The sequence below is a fragment of the Syngnathoides biaculeatus genome, chromosome 15, assembly GCF_019802595.1.
Source record: "Syngnathoides biaculeatus isolate LvHL_M chromosome 15, ASM1980259v1, whole genome shotgun sequence".
NCBI lineage: Eukaryota > Metazoa > Chordata > Actinopteri > Syngnathiformes > Syngnathidae > Syngnathoides > Syngnathoides biaculeatus.
Genome location: NC_084654.1, coordinates 21,551,877 through 21,573,063, shown reverse-complemented (window position 1 = coordinate 21,573,063; position 21,187 = coordinate 21,551,877). Strand labels below are relative to the sequence as shown.

General features: G+C 44.7%; 2 protein-coding genes across 4 annotated transcripts in view; both read left to right on the top strand.

Moving 5' to 3' along the window:
- Positions 1–405: 405 nt before the first annotated feature.
- Positions 406–5,253, top strand: med6 (mediator complex subunit 6). The gene is made up of 8 exons (XM_061842969.1): positions 406–531; positions 947–1,106; positions 1,303–1,394; positions 1,522–1,604; positions 3,258–3,366; positions 3,442–3,557; positions 4,813–4,840; positions 4,944–5,253. The coding sequence occupies exons 1-8, from the start codon at positions 510–512 to the stop codon at positions 5,096–5,098; spliced, it is 765 nt and encodes a 254-aa protein (XP_061698953.1). The 5' UTR covers positions 406–509; the 3' UTR covers positions 5,099–5,253.
- A 140-nt stretch (positions 5,254–5,393) lies between these two features.
- Positions 5,394–21,187, top strand: part of pcnx1 (pecanex 1) — a 42,842-nt gene continuing 27,048 nt past the window's right edge. For 2 of the 3 annotated variants that reach the window (XM_061842966.1, XM_061842965.1), the window contains exons 1-8: positions 5,394–6,465; positions 8,610–8,824; positions 11,803–11,902; positions 12,510–12,546; positions 13,946–14,008; positions 14,120–15,766; positions 18,731–18,860; positions 19,539–19,735. In XM_061842966.1, the coding sequence (XP_061698950.1) occupies positions 6,313–6,465; positions 8,610–8,824; positions 11,803–11,902; positions 12,510–12,546; positions 13,946–14,008; positions 14,120–15,766; positions 18,731–18,860; positions 19,539–19,735 (2,542 nt within the window). In that variant the 5' untranslated portion in view covers positions 5,394–6,312. Of the gene's footprint in view, positions 6,466–8,180; positions 8,825–11,802; positions 11,903–12,509; positions 12,547–13,945; positions 14,009–14,119; positions 15,767–18,730; positions 18,861–19,538; positions 19,736–21,187 lie in introns of those variants that run through there. The other variant, XM_061842968.1, reaches the window with a different exon arrangement.

Sequence of the window (21,187 nt, the reverse complement as noted above, 5' to 3'; positions counted from 1 at the left end):
TGACCCACCAGTTGAGAATCACAGTTGCTGTTTGTGTGTGCTGCCGTGTCACACTTGCAGCAGCCTTGAGCTCAGCTGTGTTTTTTGGGTGTGTCGCTCCAATTCCTGCAGCCCCTCCTGACCAAATTATAAGGCCCGGGAGGGCTGTTAAGCACCAGTGCGGTTATAAAAAGACCGTTTCTCATGTCTCCCTTTGATTCCACGGCTTTAAATAGTTGGCTGTCGTCAAGCGAACCACGTGGAGGAATACTTTTTTTTTTTTTTTGCATTTTGTTGACATTTTACAAAACAAATGTTCCTATTGTTAAAAATAATGTGAATTTAAACTTGTTATTAGCGTACAGTTAAACAGAACAAGCGACTATGTGACGGTTATTCGGATTAAAATGATTTTTTTTTATCAAATCTATCTTATGCTCCGGATGCTAACGTCTGACGACATCATATAGCGACTCGACTGCGCCAAGGGCGTAGTACGTCATATTTATGCGACTGTCCACAATAATGTCATGGCGTCGGTGGATTTCAGAGGTAGCGAAAACATTTTATTATATACACGCGTGAGTGTTTGGAAATATAAGTTAAGCGAACGAGGCTCAAATAGCTCAAATGAAATATTATTATGAAAAATGAAGGATGAGTGTTCCCATGTTGTTGTTTAGCTCTCAGTCCTAGCGCCAAGCATGATGATAATTAGCGCTTTTGTTTTCGTTGATGGAGGAAAACAAAAACGTTTCTCTCACCACCTGAAGTTTAAATCTTTTTTTTAAGACTGAAATTTATGCTGGTTGATATTGAACGTAAACACATCATCATTTATTTCATTTACATATTTCCAAATGATAAAAAGTGGGTATAACAGTGACTTTCCAAAGATCTTCCGATGTATATTCTAGCTAACCAGGATATGACACGAAACGATTGGTTGAATCTGTTCCCTTTGCAGACAACCTGCTGGGCATTTCCTGGGTGGACAGCGGGTTGGTTCCCATCCTCAACCCCGGGAATGTACTCGACTACTTCTCGGAGAGAAGTAACCCCTTCTATGACCGCACTTGTAATAACGAGGTGGTTAAAATGCAGCGGCTCAGCCTGGACCATCTCAAGTATGTTCAGCTCACAAGTGTGCATTTTCCAGTCGGCCCGAGCAGTACTGGGGAGCTAGGAACCACGACTTGCTACGGATAACTAAAATTCATTCATAGGATAAGATACCGTGGTTAAAGTACATGTAGCAGTTTCACTGTGATAGCAATGGATGCACAAGAATAAAATAATTTTTCAAATTTTTGCGCAAATCAGTCAGATGGTGGGAGTGGAGTATATTCTTCTCCACGCGCAAGAGCCCATTCTCTACATCATCCGTAAGCAACAGAGGCAGTCACCCACGCAAGGTGAGCATCGTGTGGCCCAACAGACCATGCGTGATATATTTTATTTTTTACTGCTTCAACATGAATGAATTTCCACTTTTTGTTCATATCCGACCATGATCTTCTTCGATGGTTTTCCACATACCAGTGATTCCCTTGGCTGATTACTACATCATCATCGGAGTGGTCTATCAGGCCCCGGACCTCAGCACAGTCATCAGCTCCAGAGCGGTGAGAAGCAGTACCGTCGGCCTCCACTATCGGACGGTGTGACGGTCTGAGCGCTCCCCCCTGTGCTGAAAAGTCTCCTTGTGATGACTGCGCATGCGGTGCTAACAGGGAAACTCTGGATACGAGTAGAGGCTTACTGGGAAATCCCCCGGTCTCATAGTACCCCTTCTTTTACATAGAGGGAGCTAACATATGTTATAACCTAACCTTAAAACAAAAGTTGATTTAAAAAAAAAAAAAAAAAAAAAGATATACACGTATTTGTACGTTCGCTGTGTTCGTCTTTTTGAGACATCCATAGCGAACGTGAGCTCTCGGCGACAAGTTGTCGAATGGCACATGTTGAAGCATGGATGGGGATGTTTCAGACTGGGTTTTCAGCACCAGGAGCACCCAGACCATCACACCGGGTATAAGAACCGAGCCCTGTTGCGAGTAGCAAAAATCAGCTAGTAACTGACACCCTCCCCTTAAAAAGGGAAATGATCGTTTATAGATGCCAAAAGATGGCGGCATTGCTCTACTTGTGACTAAATTGAAACTCCTCAACTTACTTCAATGTAGTTTCTTGACAGCAAGATGCCAAAAGATGAAGGCAAAAGAGCTTTTTTTTTGTCTCAACAAAAGTATTTGATGGAAACACACAAATATTAGAAAATAATACAATGTTTTGATTGAAAATGAAATATTTGTATAAACAGAAAAATCTAGACAATTGAAAATGAAATAGTTGGATGAACAGAAATGTGTAGACAAAATAGCTGACTGAGCAATAGAATAATAATACACAGGAAAAAATAAAACTTTCAATTAAAAAAATGTCTTGGCAAATGCAAAAATAGGCAAACATTTGATGCAAAATGCATATATGTGAATAGCAGAAACAAACATCTTAAAAAAAATACACATTTAGAAAAATAAATGCCAATTATTAGACAAAAAAATGACACGAAAACTAACGTTAAGAAAAATATACAAAGCAAAGCAAATTTATTTGGATAGTGCATATAATACAGAAGGTAGCTCAATGTGCTTTTTACATGATTAAAGGCATTTGAAAACAAAGAGATAAAACGTTTAAAATGGGATAAGAACAATAAAAATGACAAACAAAATATCAAAAAAAGAATTACAATATTAACAAGAATAAAAATTACATTTTTTCTGAAACAATTACACAAATGCAAGAATTCTTTTTGGATTAAAGAAAATACAAGGATCCTACATAACAAATAGAAAAAAAGAGAAATGCAACTATTATATATATATAAATATATACATCACTGAGGAAGATATGGCACAGAAATTGCCCAAAAATATTGCATAACAAATAGAAAGAAGGAGAAATGTATGTATATTACAATATATATATATATCACTGAGGAAAAATATGGCACAAAAATTGCCCAAAAATACGACATAACAAATGGAAAAAAGATAAATGCATGTATTTTAAAAAAAATATATATATACACACATATCACTGAGGAAAAATATGGCACAAAAATTGCCAAACACGATGGGGGAAAACTCAATATTCGACAAAAATACAATGGAGAGAGTTTACTCAAAAAGCTTCTTTTTCAGCTATCCAAAAATTAGTCATGCTGCACACGTCCCGTCATGAAAAGATGGCCGTGCTTCCCATTTCAGCTTTCTGCCGTTCACGGTATCCAGTCCGCGTTCGACGAAGCCATGTCCTACTGCCGCTATCATCCCTCCAAAGGATACTGGTGGCACTTCAAAGACCAGGAAGAGAGAGGTGACGCATATTCGCTCAGACGTACCGAACATGAGATACGAGAGCTTTCCATGTCAACAAATGATGTCTTGATAGAAAAAAACAAGCCAAAGACGAAGAAGAAAGCGGAGCCGGGTTCGCTGTTCCAGAGGCACCGCGTGGACACTCTACTTTTGGACCTCAGGTCAAAGTTCCCGCCAACCTTCTATCAGGTAAATTCACTCATAATAATGTCACATCCGCCATTTGTTGACATTCCTTTGACGTCATAGTGCGGATGAATTGAAGTTCGTCGTCCATCGTCCGCGAGTTTGTAAGTTCAAAAGTGGGATGTCGAAATAGCTCAAGAAGAATCAGAATTTTGCCGAAATAAAGTCGGAATATTACACCAGGATTGTTGAGGAGAAACTTCTGGAAAATACCACAATTCCCGGCCTACAGAGCCACCTGGTGACGAGGCTCACCGAGTACATTTGTAAAGGAAATACCATTTGGTACATACATACGCCGCATCTGTGTAAAAGCCGCTAGTTCCCACGTTGGAACCCACATTCAAACACTAGATATTTACAAAGAAAGACGGTAAAAAGAGTTTAACACTAGCGCTGCCGCGCTAACGCTAGCACTGCACTAACAGGGCTGGTTAAAAAAAAAAAAAAAAAAAAAACATACCGGTAAAAATCACGGAGACACGGCAGTAACACGCTAGCACAGCGCTAACGGGGCCGGACCGGGAAAAGTCACTTCCTCAGCACATATATTCCACCGGTCTCACGCTTACCTTTTCCGCTCGGGTGAGCCGTCGGGCCGTAAAATACCGTAATTCCCGGCCTACAGAGTGCACCGAGTAAATACCATTTGGTACGTATGTACGTACGCCGCAGCGGTGTAAAAGCCGCAAGTGCCCACATTGAAACCCACGTTGAACACAAGATAGTTACGTAGAAAGACGGTACAAAGAAAGAGTTTAACGCTAAAGCTAGTGCTAACGTTGCGCTAAAGCTAGCAATGACACTGGCGCCACGCGAGGGGCCGGTCAAAATAAAACTTCCCAGTAAATATCACTGAGACACACCAGCAACAGGCTAGCACAATGCTAACCCTAGCGCAGTGCTAACAGGGCCGGTAAAAGTCACTTCCTCAGGACATATATTCCACCGGGAATGCACAAATTAGCCGCATAAACCGTAGGGTTGAAAGCGTGCGGAAAAAAATTGTGGCTTGTAGGCCAGAAATGTTGGTAGGTCAAACTTCAACAGCTTGAAGCAAGCACTTGGCTACTTATTTTTATTTATTTATTTATTTATTTTGAAAGATTGTTCACTTTGTGCCAAACTCTTTGCGAAGTTCGCTGTCGTCATCTGGCGCTCCCAACTCAAGACAGACAGAATCTTAATTCGAAAAAGTCGGGTCACTCGTTAGTCGAGAGAATTGTATTTTTATCGTTTCTTCTTTCTGCGATTTCAGCCAAAGCCCGGAGAAAAGCCCATTCCAGGTAGGAGATGGATGACGTTCATATAGCGCCGAAGTCAATATGGCGACGAGTACCTGCTCAATTGGCGTATCTATGTAACACATTGTAAAAATATGTGTCGCAGTGGAGGTGAAAAAAGAGCCTGAACCTTCTACGGAAACGGTCAAACAAGAGGAGAGGGAGCCAGCGGCTAAATCCGCCACCCCTGCCGCCGCCGCCGCTGCCGCCGCCGCCCCGGCCGGCAAGCCGCCTCCCGAGAAGCGGGCGCGGCTCCAGTGACGGCCATTATTCAAATAACAGGGAAAAACATTTATGACTTCTGTTACTTGGCCTCTATTTGATGAGGATAAAGACATTCCCGTGTCAGTTTCTGGATGCATCACGGACAGCCATATTGAATAATAATATAAACCCCGGTGGGATGATCCATTGCAGGTTTGATGATGATTTTGATGCTGCCCAAGATTTGTCACCCATTTCATTTTATACACTATATCAGGGGTGTCAAACTCGTTTTTATTGCAGGCCACATTTTAGCTACGGTTTCTCTCCGAGGGCCATTATGACGGAAACCATAAGAATCTTGAATTGACACCACATATTTCCTAGTTTCGGAATCAGAAATCAAGGGTAATGTTTTTTTTTTTTCAACTATTGTTGATGTTTGGTAACTCAAAAAATGCTTGCAATATCTCAATGTCATCATTTATGATATGACAATTAGGAATTTTGGTACTGATTCAATCATGGAAGTCGATACACTTGATATACCTTTGTGGGCCACATCTGGTCCCCGGGCCTTGAGTTTGACACCGCACACTATTTGTGTTATTTTCCCTTCTTTTTATTCTTGAGAACAAAGGACACACTGCACACTCGGTTTTTTTTTCTTTTGTTTTTTTTTTTTCAATAAAAAAAAAAAAGAAATTCAGCAGGAAGTGCTTGTTATGCTTGATCCAGAAAGTTTGATTGATAATTCCGGAATTAATTAATATGTAATGTTTCCACGTCTATCACCATTAATGCACAAAAATGTCCACTAGACGTCGTAATTTGTCACGTTTGGTTTAAAAGCTCAAGAAAACTTTCATTCGTGACCCTAACTGTTGCTGAAGTCAAGTATTTGTACAAACGACGACATTATAACACCATTTAGTGGGCGAATTTACGCGTTTGTAGTTTCGCTGTGCTCTTCTTCGCGCGATACGCGGCGGAAGCCGTGAAGAAGAGCGTCCTCGCAGGGCGTGGTGGGATAGGACGGTCCTCCGGTGGAGGACTCGCTCAGAGCACCAGCCGAGCTCCCCCCCGGCTGGCTTGGCTCGGTTCGGCTGACTGGGGCTAGCTAGCGGCGGTGGCAGAAGATGGCTAGGCCAGCGTCTCCGACCGACAACGCGGCGTCGTTCGCCCTTTAATCGTCGTCGTCGGAGGCGACGGCGTGTGTGTCACCCTCACCGGCCGCGGCGGTTCCCGTCATCGGTCCGCTAAAGTAAACCATGGGCTCGCAGACCCTCCAGATCTTAAGGCAGGGGGTCTGGGCTTCAATCACCGGCGGGTGGTACTACGACCCCGACCAGAATACGTTCGTCAACGCGCTCCATCTCTACATCTGGCTCTTCCTGCTATGCTTCCCCTTCACGCTGTACATGGTGAGTTCCCCTCCTTTCATTTCTTCACGATTTTCTTTTCGACGAAACGAGACAGCTCGCTCGCCTTTACCCGGGTCGTCCGTCCAGGTTAGCGGCCACTGGAATACCACACAGCCGCCTCCCTGGTCTCGGTTATCTCTGGTTCTTAAACAAATATAATCGAGTCCAGCAATACCACGAAATAACCCTTTGTGTCTCTAAATAGATCATCGTTCTTAACATCTATGTTCCTTCGAGGAATCGTTATTAATATATATAAATATATATATATATATATATATATATATAATGGCCTCTTGTTATTTCACAAAATAAAACAAACCAAAAAAAAAAAATCGACTAACATCAGGATCAAATAACCGAATGTTAGGGAGAAATAAAAAAAAATGATAAGTTAGAAGTGCAATATAAATTCTATTAGATGGAGAGTAAGTATTAGTAGAAATATCAGTATGATAAAGAAAATATTGGTTAAATATTAGTGTATCCCTCTCTGGACCGAAAAAAATTTGCAGATAGAAAAAAACAGATACTTTCAGAAAATGATACTCTGGAGACCTTTTAAAATTTTCGATTATATTAAACCTGTTGCAAATTTGCAACCCCAGCCCGGAAAGGGATATTTATAGTATTATTGAAAAAAATCGGGGGAAAAACACGTATATAAAAATAGATATACTAGATGAAAAATACATTGATAGTAGAATTAGTAAAATTCGAGAGTGCATGTGTGTGCGTGTGTTTTATTTCCTCCCCCTTTCATCCAGATGTTTTCCTCCTCTTGGGATATTCTGCAACTTTGAGAAGCATGTAACTTGTCATTGATCGCTTTATTTTTTAAACCTCCACGGCTTTGTTTATATGGTGTACTTTGACACTTAGCGATCTCTCGAGCAGGGTTTGACCATTTGTTTTCGTGCTCATTCTTAGATGAGCTAAAAAAGATTGTTAAAATGTGTGATATGAAATACAAGCAAAACTTTATTTAATATCAAAATACAGTGGCGCTTTCACATAAGTGTAAATTGTTGTCTGGGGCCACGCTCATTGCTCCAAACGATGATAACTCGCATCCTAAATAAATGGAATTGCCATTAATCAGTTCCTTTTTGTTTGTTTTTTTTTACTCAAGAAAAAGTACTTGTATTCCTGTTCGTGACTCAGTGATAATATCAGTACTTTTCTTACAAAAAAAAATTGTACACCTGTGAGGATTATGTATCTACATTTGTTGCTGCAGCATTTGTGTTCAAATATGTATAAGTATGTTGCTTCTGAAACTTTAATTACCGTTAGCATGTCAGAACCATTTTGCATTGTTTGTCAGCATTGATTAGCAATCTTTCCTAAGTATAAGTTGTGTACTTATTTTAAATGCACAAGGTGTTAATTATCTGCTTCATGTTTAATTTTCCAGTAAACTTGAACGAGGAGTGGTTTTAAACATCTGGGAGACTATTTTTGAGGAAATATTAATTGTTTGCTTAATAGCTACTTCTTTTTAAGTCTATCGAATTAAGTACACGGCCACCATACAGTGCTTAAATTGACTTAACGTCAAAGGAAAAAATTCGTAGAATGATAGCTAGTATCACCCAAAACTAATTCAATCTATTTTTTTTTTGGTGTCCTCATTCGGGTCAGTCTATCCCAGCTGACTGCAGGGCACATATGAAATGATCATGAGATAGAGGCATTGTTCATCTGGATTTTTATTTAGACAAGTTGGCCCACAAACATGAGTTCTGTTCCTGACAATCGAGCATAACAGGAGGATTAAAACATTCCATACGCGCATTCAATTCATTTTAAAACCAGCAGCATCAACATTTCTAGCGTCCGCTTCCCGGGCTTGCGAACATCTAAATCAAGGGTGTATCAAATTAGTTTGTGGTCCACCTTCTATTCCGAGAGTGGAAATCTATCAGTCGGCTTTGTGGTTCATAACCTGCTAACGTGCTAAAACTGCGTGAACGGATGCGGCGGGTATTTTAAGTCCACCGACAGAAGATGCTGGGTAGGGCGAGGTGGTCTGTCATGTAATATCGTCTGCGCTTGCCACAGGCTGCTTTGTTAGCTCTGTTGCTAACCAAAACAGCAGCACCCACCCGCGCAAATAACATAATTTCCCCGTCCCGCGGCAGGCGTTGCCATCCACCATGGTGATCGTGGGCATCTACTGCGGCGTCATCGCCGTCATGTTCCTGCTGCTCAAGGTCGTCATCTACCGGCTGCACCACACCCTGGACGAGGGCGAGGTGGTGGAGTTGCAGGCCAAGAAGACGCAGGGCGGCCGATGCGGCGTCGACGGGGCTCGCGACAGCGGCGCCACCCGGCGTCAAGACAGCAACGGCCCGGGGTAGGTTTTTGGCGTGTCTTCTAAAACCTTTTGAGTCCAGGGACTCCTAAGCAGCAAAAACATTGGAACTACTTTATGATATTTATTTCATTGGCAGTCATTTGTACAGTAAGACTGCAGTTTAAAAAAAAAAAAAAATACTGTAATTCCCGGCCTACAGAGCGCACCTGTTTACAAGCCCCACCGAGTACATTTGTAAAGGAAATACCATTTGGTACATAGATACGCCGCAGCTGTGTAAAAGCCGCAAGTGCCCACATTAAAACACGAGATATTTACGACGACGGTACACAGAATTTAACTCTAGCACGACGTTAACGCTAGCTGAGCGCTAACAGGCCCAATTAAAAAGAAACTTACCGGTAAATATCACTGAGACACGGCAGTAACACACCAGCAACACGCTAGCACAGTGTTAATGCTAACCCTAGCGCTAACAGGACAGGTAAAAGTCACTTCCTCGGCACATATTCCACCGGTCTCATTTTTACCTTTTCCGCTCGAGTGCCCCCTTGCACCTGTTTGAAAAAATGCACAAATCAGCCGCATCGCAGTGTTGAAAGGGCATGAAAATAGTCGTGGCTTGTAGGCCGGAAATTACGGTATTTACTACTCACCTTTGCCCGGTAAATATACCGTAATTCCCGGCCTACAACGCGCACGTGGTTATAAGCCTCACCCAGTACATTTGTAAAGGAAATACCATTTGGTACATACATAGTGCCCACATTGAAACACAAAATATTGACAAAGAAAGATAATACACATAGTTTAACGCGAGCGCCGCCGCACTAATCCGAGTGCTAGTGCTGTGCTAATGCTAGCGCCATGCTGACATTGCCAGTTAAAAAAAACACATACTGGTAAAAATCCCTGAGACACGGCAGTAACAGGCTAGCGCAGCGCTAACAAGGCCGGACGGATAAAAGTCACTTCCTCGGCATATGTTTGCAAATGTATGTTTGACCGGTCTTCACTCTTACCTTTTCAGCTCGAGTGCCCCCTTGCGACCGTTCGAAAAATGCACAAATTACGGGATCAGCGCATAAACCGCAGGGTTGAAAGCGTGTGGGGAAAAAAGTCGCGGCTCATAGGTTGGAAATTTCAGTAGTTACCATGACGGTTAGTGGCAGGGTTACTTGTCGTCATCAGTTGAATATTCACTGATGGAAGCCACGGCGCCAAATTACACGTATCAATCATTTTAGCGGATTCGCGCACGAATACAGTGCCACGTTTTCTGGCCGGCCTCGGTTTCCTATCGAGTAAAAGGAGTCTCGTATGTCTCGTCGCGACTCGCGTTTTCTATGTTCTTTGGCATCACGAGAAGCCCGTCTTGCTTAAAGAATGAGAGATTTCAAGCTCGGTCGGTCGACCCACAGGCCTCGGGAAGAAAAGGTTTGGAAATCATCCACGCAGTCACTGGTGTTACATTCCTGAGACTCGAATGGCCCAAGCAAAGCGGATACTCTGGTTCTGAATTCCGACAAATTGGGAGTCAAGAAGAAGAATAGTTCCTTTTTTTTTTTTTTTTTTTTTGCAGGGACAATGGATGATGGTGAATGAAATCTTCCTGGGGGCCCCTTGGGAGTAGTTAGGGGTATAAGTCGCTGCCAAAACGATGACAGTCCCCTTCGTAGTTTGGGTTTAAGTCACAGTTTGGTTCACGTTCAGTATAGTAAGGGAACAAAATGCTCAACAGAAACATGTAATTAAAAAAAACTTTTTTTATATATATATGGCGGCATTGTGGATCAGCTGGTAAAGTGTTGGCCTCACATTTCTGAGGAGCCAGGTTCGATTCCGACCCCGCCTGTGCAGAGTTTGCATGTTCTCCCCGTGCCTGCGTGGTTTTTCTCTGGGCACTCCGGTTTCCTCCCACCTCCCAAAAACACGCAACATTAATTAGGTGTGATTGTGAGTGCGGCCGTCCCCCGCCTCCTGCCCGTTGACAGCAGGGATAGGCTCCAGCAGTCCCCGCGGCCCTCATGAGGATAAGCGGCAAAAGGAAATGGATGGATGGATAATCTATACCGGAATTCCCGGCGTACAGAGCGCACCTGGTGATAAGCCTCGGTACACAGGAAGAGTTTTAAGCTAACGCGGCGGCGCTAACGCTAATGTGGGGCTGTTCACGCGAACGTGGCGGTGCTAACGCTACACGACATTGCTAACGCCAGCGTGGTGGTGCTGACGCTAACACGACGGCGCTAACGCTAATTAGCGCAACAGCTGTGAAAAAAGTCACGGCTTGTAGGCCAGGAATTACGGGGTGTGTGTGTATTTTCGATATACATATATTGTATTTAATGTTAATGTTTAATTTTTACCAAGTCTAAAGGCTCTGGCAGAAGGAATAAAAGCCAATGAGGTTGCAGGATTTTACTGCCCTCAACCAGACCAAGTGATTCATATCGACATTCCCGAGTGGCGGTCCTCAGCTCGACCCCTCTCACGGCAGTCCAAAAAAGAAAGCGCATCCGCCGTGCCCAGCTGTTGTTTGCGCGCACATCTGGAGCCCAGGTTGTTTTGACAAACCGAGCCGACGTCGTGCGCTCAAGGTGGCGGCGGCGGCGGCGGTGTTGTTGTTGCCGCCGCGGTCTCTATGTGGCCGTTTCCCGGGATGTTTATCTTCGCCGCTTGACCCCCGGTTACGAAACATCTCCGGAGCTTAGAAATGATTTATGAACAAACCTTGGCAGGCTGTTTGTTTTTTGGTCATTGGAGTCTGGTTGAAAAAGCACATCTGGGCTAAATCTTGCCGCCGCCGCTACTTTACATCACTTGAACTCTCTTCGCTGTTCCTTATTTTGCTCGTCGAGGCTGTGAGAAACAAATTGGTTTTTTTTTTAGTTGCGTAATCTCTCCGCCGTTCATTCAATCAGGTTCAGTGATTGAACGGATGGGGAATGAATGGCGCCGGCATTATCGAGATGAATGACACGCCACGGCAATGCTTGACACAAGTGTGTGCGCAGGGACCCCGGAGGGGGGATCGAGATGGCCGACTTTATAAGGCAAGAGACGCCGCCGGTGGACTGCAGCTCGCGCAACTCCTACATTGGGATGGAGCAGCAGGTAATTCATTGATCGCAGTGGGGGAATGTTATTATGAACGATTATGCCCCCCCTTGCCCCCCAACACACATTGTACCAAGTTATTACCCCTACTCCCCCCCGCACCACCACCATTGTACCAATTGTTTCAATACAGGTTTTGCAAAACTTCTTGTGTTCAAGTACATTTCTGAGTCTACTTTTTTTACTTAAAAGGAGAATCATATATTTTTTTTTAATTTTGTACACAAGGATCTGTACTTTTACTTAAGTACTCACATATTATTATTATTATTATTAGTTTATTTAAATATATCAGCAAAACGTTCTGTCAATTTTATCAGGGTCTAGAACAGATTAACGGCATTTTCATTAATTTCAATGGGTAAAATTGATTTAATAGACAAATTGTGGCATGTTTGTTCAGGGGACAATTATACCTGTAAGTACACTACATTCAAAGTATTCTCATCTGAACTTGGCCACCATGTCAGCTGGTTTAAAGTTTAGAAGTGCGCTTCCGTCGGCACAAGAGCGGATGTTCCACTTCATTAAGATCACGTGTGTTGTTAGTTGACTCTGTGTGAGCACGTCTTCTAATTTATCATCCTTTGCGTTCCCGTTCCAGACAGCGTCCACGCTCGGGAGAACGACGGGAACCAAAGGTACGTGTAGTGGTGCCCAAACCCCTCCCAAGCCCCCCCTACGCTCCCCCCACGTACCGAGTCACACTCGGCCAAAGCGTCTGTCTGACTCAGCGTCGCAGTCACAAGATGAGGCGTGCTAGACAAGGCGCTTGTTCCACAGAAAGTTAACGCGAACTCTGCGGTGTTGAGGGTAGAGTCCAGACCTTAGCCAAGGCAAGACAATCAGGGAAAAAAAAATCCCGACAGGCTGTCCAATATGGTTCTACTCCAGTCCTGTCGGTGGAAGTAATAGACATTGCGAATTGGGTGTTGTAGATTGTGCGTATACCGGATTGAAGCCAATGTGCCGGTTGATGCTGTTCCACTCCTGTCCTGTCAGTGGCAGTAATGGTTAAAATAAAAGCATACCTGAATAACTGAGACGTGGCAGAAACACGCTAGCGCAGTGTTAACGCTAGCGTGGCACTAGCAGGGCCACTTAAAAAAAAAACATACCGGTAAAAATCACTGAGACGTGGCAGTAACACAGCAGCAACATGCTAGCACAGCGCTAACGCCAGGACAGTGCTCGCAAGGCCGGCAAAAAAACAAACAAACAAAAAAAACTTACCGGTAAAAGTCACTTCCTCGGCACATATATTCCACAGGTCTCACTCTTACCTTTTCCGCTCGATTGCCCCCCCTGCCGCCGTTAGAAAAAAAACGCAAAAATTAGCCGCATAAGCCGCAGGGTTGAAAGCGTGTGGGAAAAAAAGTCGCCGTTTATAGGGCGGAAATCACGATAGACGTAATCTGCCGCATATGGTAATCTTCTTCCCCCAGTTTTCCATCTTCAAGTTTTGGTGGTTGACCACAAGTGTGCTGCATCACTAGCAGTGCAAAGAAAAATCACCACTTCACCAAACTTTTGTGGATCCTGACGCCACCCCTCGACAATGATTGTTGGGAATTGTGTACCACATCGTCGGCCGACAAATATCTACCCCAGCACAACTTCCCGAGTTTCACTTGTGTGCTTAGCGGAGGTAATAAAGCTGCAGTTTCCCAGTGGCTCCATTGTACTCTTGAGCTGAAGAGCTTTTCATCCTCTGTGCTCGCCACGGTGGGAAAAGCGTGCGCTGTTGTTGAGAAATGCTGATTTTAAAAGAAGATTTTTCTTAAAAGGCTTTCGGGAAGTACACGTGGGGGGGGGACGTTCCGGAATTAGCGTCGCCTCATTGGAGACGAGGGGGGTCGTGTTTCTGGGAAGGGTGCTCGGGCCTATCTGTTACTGAGAGGTCACCTCAAGGTCGGCGGCGGAGGGAAACAAAAGACGGTGGCAGTTAAACAGGAAGGGCAACAACTGCCCCCTCGCCGCCCGTATTTAATAATTGATCGGCGCTGTCGTCTCCTCATTGCTTCCCTCCTTTCTTTGCAGATGCGGGAAAGACGTCAGACGACATCAGCTTGACTCTGGTGGAGAGCTGCAGCCACGATCATGGTGCGCTCGCAAGTTCCTTTTTAAGGGCGATCTAATGTTTTTTTTTTTTAGGTTTGCATCCTAATAGTGGTCTCTCTTCAGTCCCTATAATCGTGATCCTTTTGGTTTTAGATCTGCTCTCAGACACAAAGATGTACTGCCTGGTTCCCAACGACTCCTTTGGGTCCATGCAGCCCTCCACGTCCTTGTGTCCGTCCGAGCTCTCCCGGGAACCCGCCGAGCTCTGCAGTTCCGCCGCGTACCACTGTAGCCTGTCGCACGAGGAGGCCGCCCCTCACGCGTCCTCTCAGTCGCAGACCTTCAGGAAGGAGTCCCGTTCACGCGGGCTGCCTCGGACCTCCAGCTCAGCAGGGTCCGCGTTCCCCGACCCCGGCCTGCCGGATTTTGCGCTGTATCCGCCGACCAGGAGGGGCGGCCTGGATCCCGTGTGCGAGCTGGAGGCCGCCCGGCCGCAGCGGGGGGCGGACGGGCGGCTTTACCAGCAGGACCAAGCGGTGGCCTCCACCTCAGGGCTTGAATGTTACAGGCACAAAAACCTCCAGAGGGTATCCCGCTCCGTCTCCAGGGAAGCCGGAGAGGGCGGCTCAGGTTTGTATCAGGCGGATGCGGGCAGCAGCGGGAAGGGCCCCAACGTCGGGGGCAAATCCCGGCGGGGTGAGCGCAGCGCGGAGAGCCTGCGGAGCCTGAGCACACGCAGCAGCGGTTCCACCGAGAGCTACTGCAGCGGCACCGACCGCGACACGAACAGCACCATCAGCAGCTTCCACAGCGAGCAGACGAGCTCCACGCACGTGGAGAGCCTGCTGTCGCTTGCGGGGGACGAGCGGATGCAGGATCGGGGGGATGCGGCGGCCGCCCACAGCGACACCAGGACTTGCTCTCGCGGCGCTAGCGGCCTTCCCTCTAGGGAGGCCAATCAAAACCCGCACGCTAACGAGCTGACGGCTAACCAGCCGGGAACTGCCGTGTCCTCGGCACCCGCCGATGTCACCCAGGGGAGCAGGAGTTCGGAAGAGCCAGGCACCAGGACCGGTGCCGCTGGCTCGGTCGAAGTGGTCGCGACCGACCGTGTTCAGTCAAGCAAGAGAGGACTTGTAGAGAGGACTTGTTCCTTGTCTGCCGGCCGCAGCGGGCGGCGGCGGACGAGCAAGAAACGGGCGAGTAGTTTCGATGCCAGCCGCCACCGGGACTACATGTCGAAGCGGGGCATGGCCAAGCCTTGCAGCGCCGTGTTCACCGGGGCCGGCGGAGAGGAGGAGTCCAGCGACCACAGCGAGCTCAGCTGCACCTCCAGCCTCCCCTCCGCCCGCCACCTGAGCACAGACAGTTCCTCCAGTGCGACTTCGCGCTCCTGCCACTCACCCGAGGGGCTCTGCCGGGCCCTCAAAGCCAAGCACACCGCAGCCAAAGTGGCCTCCTCTGCAGTGTTAGAGGCGGGAGCACGGGCAGGGGGGAGGCGCCGCAGCTCCCGACGGACCCCCAGCACGGGCAGCGCCAAGACGCACGCCCGGGTGTTGAGCTTGGACAGCGGCACCGCCGCCTGCCTTAACGACCCCGCACGCCTCAGCGCTCCCGCCCGGCCCCGGCCTCTCACCACCTCCAAATCGGACCTGGAAGCCAAAGAAGGGGAGGTACTGGACGTCGCCTCTCTGCTGGGTCGCGCCTCTCAGCTGGAGTCGGTGACGCGCTCCAGGAACAGCTTGCCCAACCAGGCCGTGTTTACGGAGACTCAGGATGCCACCGCTTCTTGCATGCGGGGTACGTAGTGAGACCGCGGAGAATGCTGACGTGGCCGTACTTGATCAGTTTACATTTCAAAAGTGCTGTGTAAACATTTTTTTTTAATCACAATATAAAATGATGGCACACTGATACCGTTGACTTAAGTCAGTGCTAATATTTTTTTTTTATGGGTAGGGAAGGAGTTCTATGAAAAATAACAAATAAATTGTGATTTTTTTTTTTCCACTTTAGAAAGGTAAAATCTTTTTTGAGATTTTTTTTTTCCCCTCAAAATGGTCTTTTTTTGGTTTGTTTTTAGAGAGTACAATTTAAAAAAATAATCTGGTCCAGTTTTTGCTTCAGGAAAATACTTTTTTCAGTGAAAAGTGGGGAAAAGCCATTTTTTTAACCCAGAAATATTGGTGACCCTTTTTTCCCCCCCTAAAATGTGTATTTTTCGAACAGGCAAATCAATTATTTTTTTCTGAGGGTGGGGGAATGTTTTTTGCAAGTTTTTTTTTTTTTTTTTGGGGGGGGGGGTTGTCCAGAAAAGCCTCAGTTTTTCAATGTCTCTGTTTACGAACAAATCGGTTTTCGAACAAAAATTTCAAGATGTTTTTGCTTCTGTTTTTGAACGAAAATCGGTACTCGAACGCCCCCAACAAAACCCGGAAATAACATACTGCGCGCGGCCAGACCAGCTGACCCACGGCACGCTTTGTTGTGAATTTCCACGCCGCTGAAAAAAAAACCAGAAATAACATAATGCACAGGGCGCAAGCAGTTGACCAACCCACAACGCGTTTTGTTATTGTCTCTTTGAATACCCACCGAAAAAAACTCAGAAATGACATAACGCGCGCGGCGCAATCTTTTGTTATTCTGTATAATGCAGCCTCTGTACACAGACGTGTCCCGGTAGTGACTGTTGTTTTTCTTCTCATCTCGTATTAACCCCCAATCATGCCTCCGAAGAAATACTTTTTTTCCCCCCTCATTAATGTTTGTTTAAAGTTATTCTGCACTTTTGTTAATTTAAAAAAAAGGCTTACAAGGCTGTGGGCCGAGTCGCTACAGATACGGCAATGCACTCCCAGCCTAGCGTACTAAAGAATAAAATTTTAAGCAAAACATAAATACATTTCTTAAATGATTTTATTATAAAAAGTATTTGAACAATACATGTATTTCTACTATGCAGTTTATTATGTGGAAAAGCTAAAAAAAATAGGCTTTAAAAGGCCCAATTTTTTAGGCCTGGAACACATTATTTCTTTTTCCATTCATTGTAATGGGAGACATCGATTCGGTTTTCGAACAATTCACTTTTCGAACCGTTTTCTGGAACGAATTGTGGACGAGAACCGAGGGATCACTATATTTGCCCTCGAGATGACTCTTAATTAACTGGGCTGTTTTTTTTTTTTTTTTTTTTTTTAATTTATTATGAATCAACTCATTAGGAACTTTGTATTTTGTGGCGTGGTGCAACGCTTGATTTACAATTGGCCCGTCGGCGATGTTGTCATAGTGAGTTTCCACGAGGGTGGCGTTCCCCCGTGTAGGGTTAGGACGCCGCAGCACATGCTTAGTGTTGATTTTAGACAAACAGCTGAACTCTTATTTGTGGCGTGCGCACACATGGTGTAATGGTCTAACCCCTTCCCCCCACATTCTTTGGAACTGCAGGCAAATACATAACTTACTTGGTTGTTGCTTTTGGGTTTTAATGCTGTTAATTATCAATCAGAGAGGCACAGGTTGACTCCACCGGACTTTTCAAAGCTTATCTTGGTGTGCTTTTGACTTTCGGGGAACATTTTGGAAAATGTCCTTTTCTTTCCATTGAGGACAAACCAAGATCTATAAAGGCATGTTTGAGGAGTTGATATGGAAGAATATACATATTTGGGGTGAACTAAAATGGAGTCACTGAACCAAACATGTAATGTTTCCTTCCATTTTAACATCATGTAATGCGTCACAATGCTTTTTGGCTGTTTCGTACATGTTTTTTTTTTTTATTAGTTATGGAAAAAAATATTACTCATAACATTTTTCCCTTTTATTAGATTATCCCTTATAAAACATTTTTATAGATGGGTAATATTTTATCTGTGGAAAAATTTCCTATAAAATTTTTTTGAATGTATTTGCAGGCGCTCGAGGGGTTGTTATATTTTGAGGAATGAATGAATGTGTGTGAATATATTTAAATGAAACATTATTTTTTAAAGAATTCCTGGGAAAATTTAGGTACACCTAAAAAAATTTTTTGAACAAAACACATTGGTGAAATTTTTTTTGTGTTGGCTAGGGGGGGTGAAAAATAACTTATTTCCACAAAAAAAAATCTCAAAAGCTTTTCTATAAGAAAAATATATTTTTCTTGAGAAAATATTGTTGAAAAAAAAAAGGAAAAAAAAACATTTTATAAAACCCCCTGTACGAAGGACATTTTTTTCACCTCCAAAAATATTTCTTAAACCTTTTTTCCCCACTTGATTAAAAAAAAAACAAAAAAAAAAAAAACATTTTTTAGCCTTTTTACATACTGGCATAATTGTCCAAGCCATTTGCAACATATTGTTATGATATATATAAAAAAAAAAGATGTGTTCGCTTAAAAAAACGTTTTTTCTTTACCTTTGTGTAGCTGTTCAAGCAATTACTTAATATTAATATGCATATGGTGAATTGACTATTCTTGTTTTTCATAAGGACTCAGGTGATTTTGGTGTTAGGTTACAGTTTGGGTTGATGGTACAAAATTTGTGAAAAATCTTTATTTGGGGGAGGGGAGGTATTTGACACTGCAGCCATTTTAATTTTTTTTTTTAATTATTATTTTTTATGAGTGATTTGCGCAATTCCTGAAATAGGATGTGATCGCCATATGTGGGACTTTTTAGTCTCAGCCTTGTTCGAAACGAAGCGCTTGCAATTGTCTGTGGGGAAAAAATAATGTTCCGCTTTCTATCACATCCCTCACCATTACAGCCCCGGGCAGCGAGGAGACGGTGGTGTTCCGCCGCGAGCGGAGCACATTCCGCCGGCAGGCGGTGCGGCGGCGACACAACGCGGGCAGCAACCCCACGCCGCCGTCTTCCCTCATTGGCTCTCCCCTCAGGTAACGGCGTCCTGAGCGCCAGACCGCAATCTGCCGTGCGCGTCGCACAAATCATCGTGTGTTCTTTTTATGTTTTTGCTCGGCATGTGATCCCTTTCAAACTTTCCCCCTGCTGTTGCATCCCACGTCATCTTTTTAATTACATATTTTGGGTGGCCGACTAAGAATGGAGTCCTTTCAACTTTGCCAGGCCTGACTAATCAATTTCTGCAGAAGTGCCCATGATTTTGCCGGTGCCGCTGTATCGCATGGAGTTACTCCTCCAGTGATTTGGAGAGCATGGCGAATTGAAAAATGTATTTAAGGCGCAAACAGTTCTTTTTCCAAGTGCGTGTTTCCAATAAACCAAAACAAAAACCCGCTCACTAAGCGCCCCCATGGAAGGTTAGCTTGAACCTGTATGTAAGTGTTCGACCGGCCAATAACGGCAACATATGTCGGACCGTATTAGAAAAACCAGTAATTCAAACCCGTTCTTAACTTTTAAGACCAGGCAACAGCTAAAACATGTAAGCCTAGTAGAACCTGATACGAAGTGTATTTGACTGACCAATAAATGCAACCAAAAGTTAGCCAGAATTACTCATAATCGTGAAATTGTAAATTTCTGTATTGCGTTGCGTTTCCCTTTCCTGTTTCCGTGTCTTCTGACGTTGCTCCCCCACTCATCTCCCACAGTCTCCAGGAGGCCCTCAGCCAGGCCTCGCAGTCTCCCGCCTGCCAGGGCAAATCCACTCAGCCGTCTCGCGCCGCCTCCCAGGTGACGGTGCTCAGCGCCAGCGCCTCCCTGCTGGCCAGGAACGGAAGCGGGCACCTGGAGGGCTCTCAGGACAAGGCGTCGACGGTCGGCGGCAGCAGCTTGCAGGACGACCTCGGTAGGAAGCCTCCGCCGCATGTCGCATGTTTTGACCTGATTCTCTATGTTTGGAGGGGAGCAGAGAAAAAACCCTTTTATCGCAGAGAATTACGTTCCAGGGCTCCAGCAATTATTCAAAATTAATTTGATGGGTGACAAAAACCGATCGATGCAAAATCTCTTTGCAGGGATCATTTTTAAAGCTTGTTTTTGGGTCACTCCAATTAACGACAACTTACCGTAGCTCAGCTGCAAACATTCCCTGCGCAATCGCATAACTCCCCAAGTCAGGGATTGACAACTGACGGTCCGCACTTGGAATGGCCCCTCAGTTCATTTTAGTTTTTTGTTGTTGTTGTTATTTTTAATTTTAACCATGGTAGCGGAAACGTTGCCAGTGCCCATATTTGAAGTGGCCCCCCCAAGAGCAGTCGGGAACCTTTTCGCCTGATAAACGCCAAATATTTAAAAATGTAATTTCAAAAGGGCCATACAGTATTTTCCAAACTAACTACAAGTGTATTTTTGCATTTAAGTAAGACCAACACTTTTAGAGTGCAATAAGTATCTGAATTATTTTAAATAACATTGTTAAACTGTTGCTCACCAATAATGACGAAAGTACTTCTTCCCATTAATGCGACAGGTAGTGCGGCACGGTTTTGCTGATGGCTTTGGAGTTCAACCATCGTCAGATTAAGCTTCACTCAGGTGTTGAGACTTCCGTCCGTTCATCGCAAACGTAATTCGTTTTGATTTCCCATCATGCTGGTACGACGGTGAACGGTCCTTGCCGACAAAGGCGTGTCTTTTATCCGTTTGATTATCTTGTTTTTATGCGACGTTGGCAAAATGTTTATTGGCTACATCGAGGACGAATGCTTTGCCATACTCCCCATTTATGAATTTAGACACAGCAGCAGAACCATTCTTGTTGAAAACTTCGGGACTGCTCTTTTTTTTTTTTTTTTATTTAATTCTTTTTGAACAACCTTTGTCAAAAGCGTTTCCATAATTAGTTGTTCCGACACCATCGGCGTTGGACCTTTAGCATCTGCGGACTTCGACTGCCACGTAAAAACTACGGCAATCCCACTAGGCCAAACATTTGCCTAGGCTCCAATGGTTGCCTCCAACACCAAACTACGGCAACTCCACTAGGACAAACCTTCTCTGCACGAAAGAAATCACATGTACAGTGTGTCGTTATGAGGGCTCCGCGAGCCGTATGCAGCCACCAAAAGAGGTTCCCGACCCCTGCCCTAGATTAATTTAAATGTGTTTGTTTACGTGTGGTGGCCTCTTCATGAAAGTCATCAGGGAGAGAAAATGGCGATGGCGAAAAGTTGCCGTAAGAGAAAGCTCAACCCAGAAAATCGCTGTTCCATGTGAGGCCCTGGTAGCCTTGACAAAAAAAATCGTGGCCCTCACGTTTCGCAACATTCCAAAACACACGCAGCTCTACTTTACG

Coding starts and splice junctions, on each gene's coding strand:
- med6 (XM_061842969.1), top strand. CDS start 510: ATGGCGTCGGTGGATTTCAGAG. Junction 1,395..1,521: donor GAGGCAGTCACCCACGCAAG/GTGAGCATCGTG, acceptor TCCACATACCAG/TGATTCCCTTGGCTGATTAC. Junction 4,841..4,943: donor CGGAGAAAAGCCCATTCCAG/GTAGGAGATGGA, acceptor TATGTGTCGCAG/TGGAGGTGAAAAAAGAGCCT.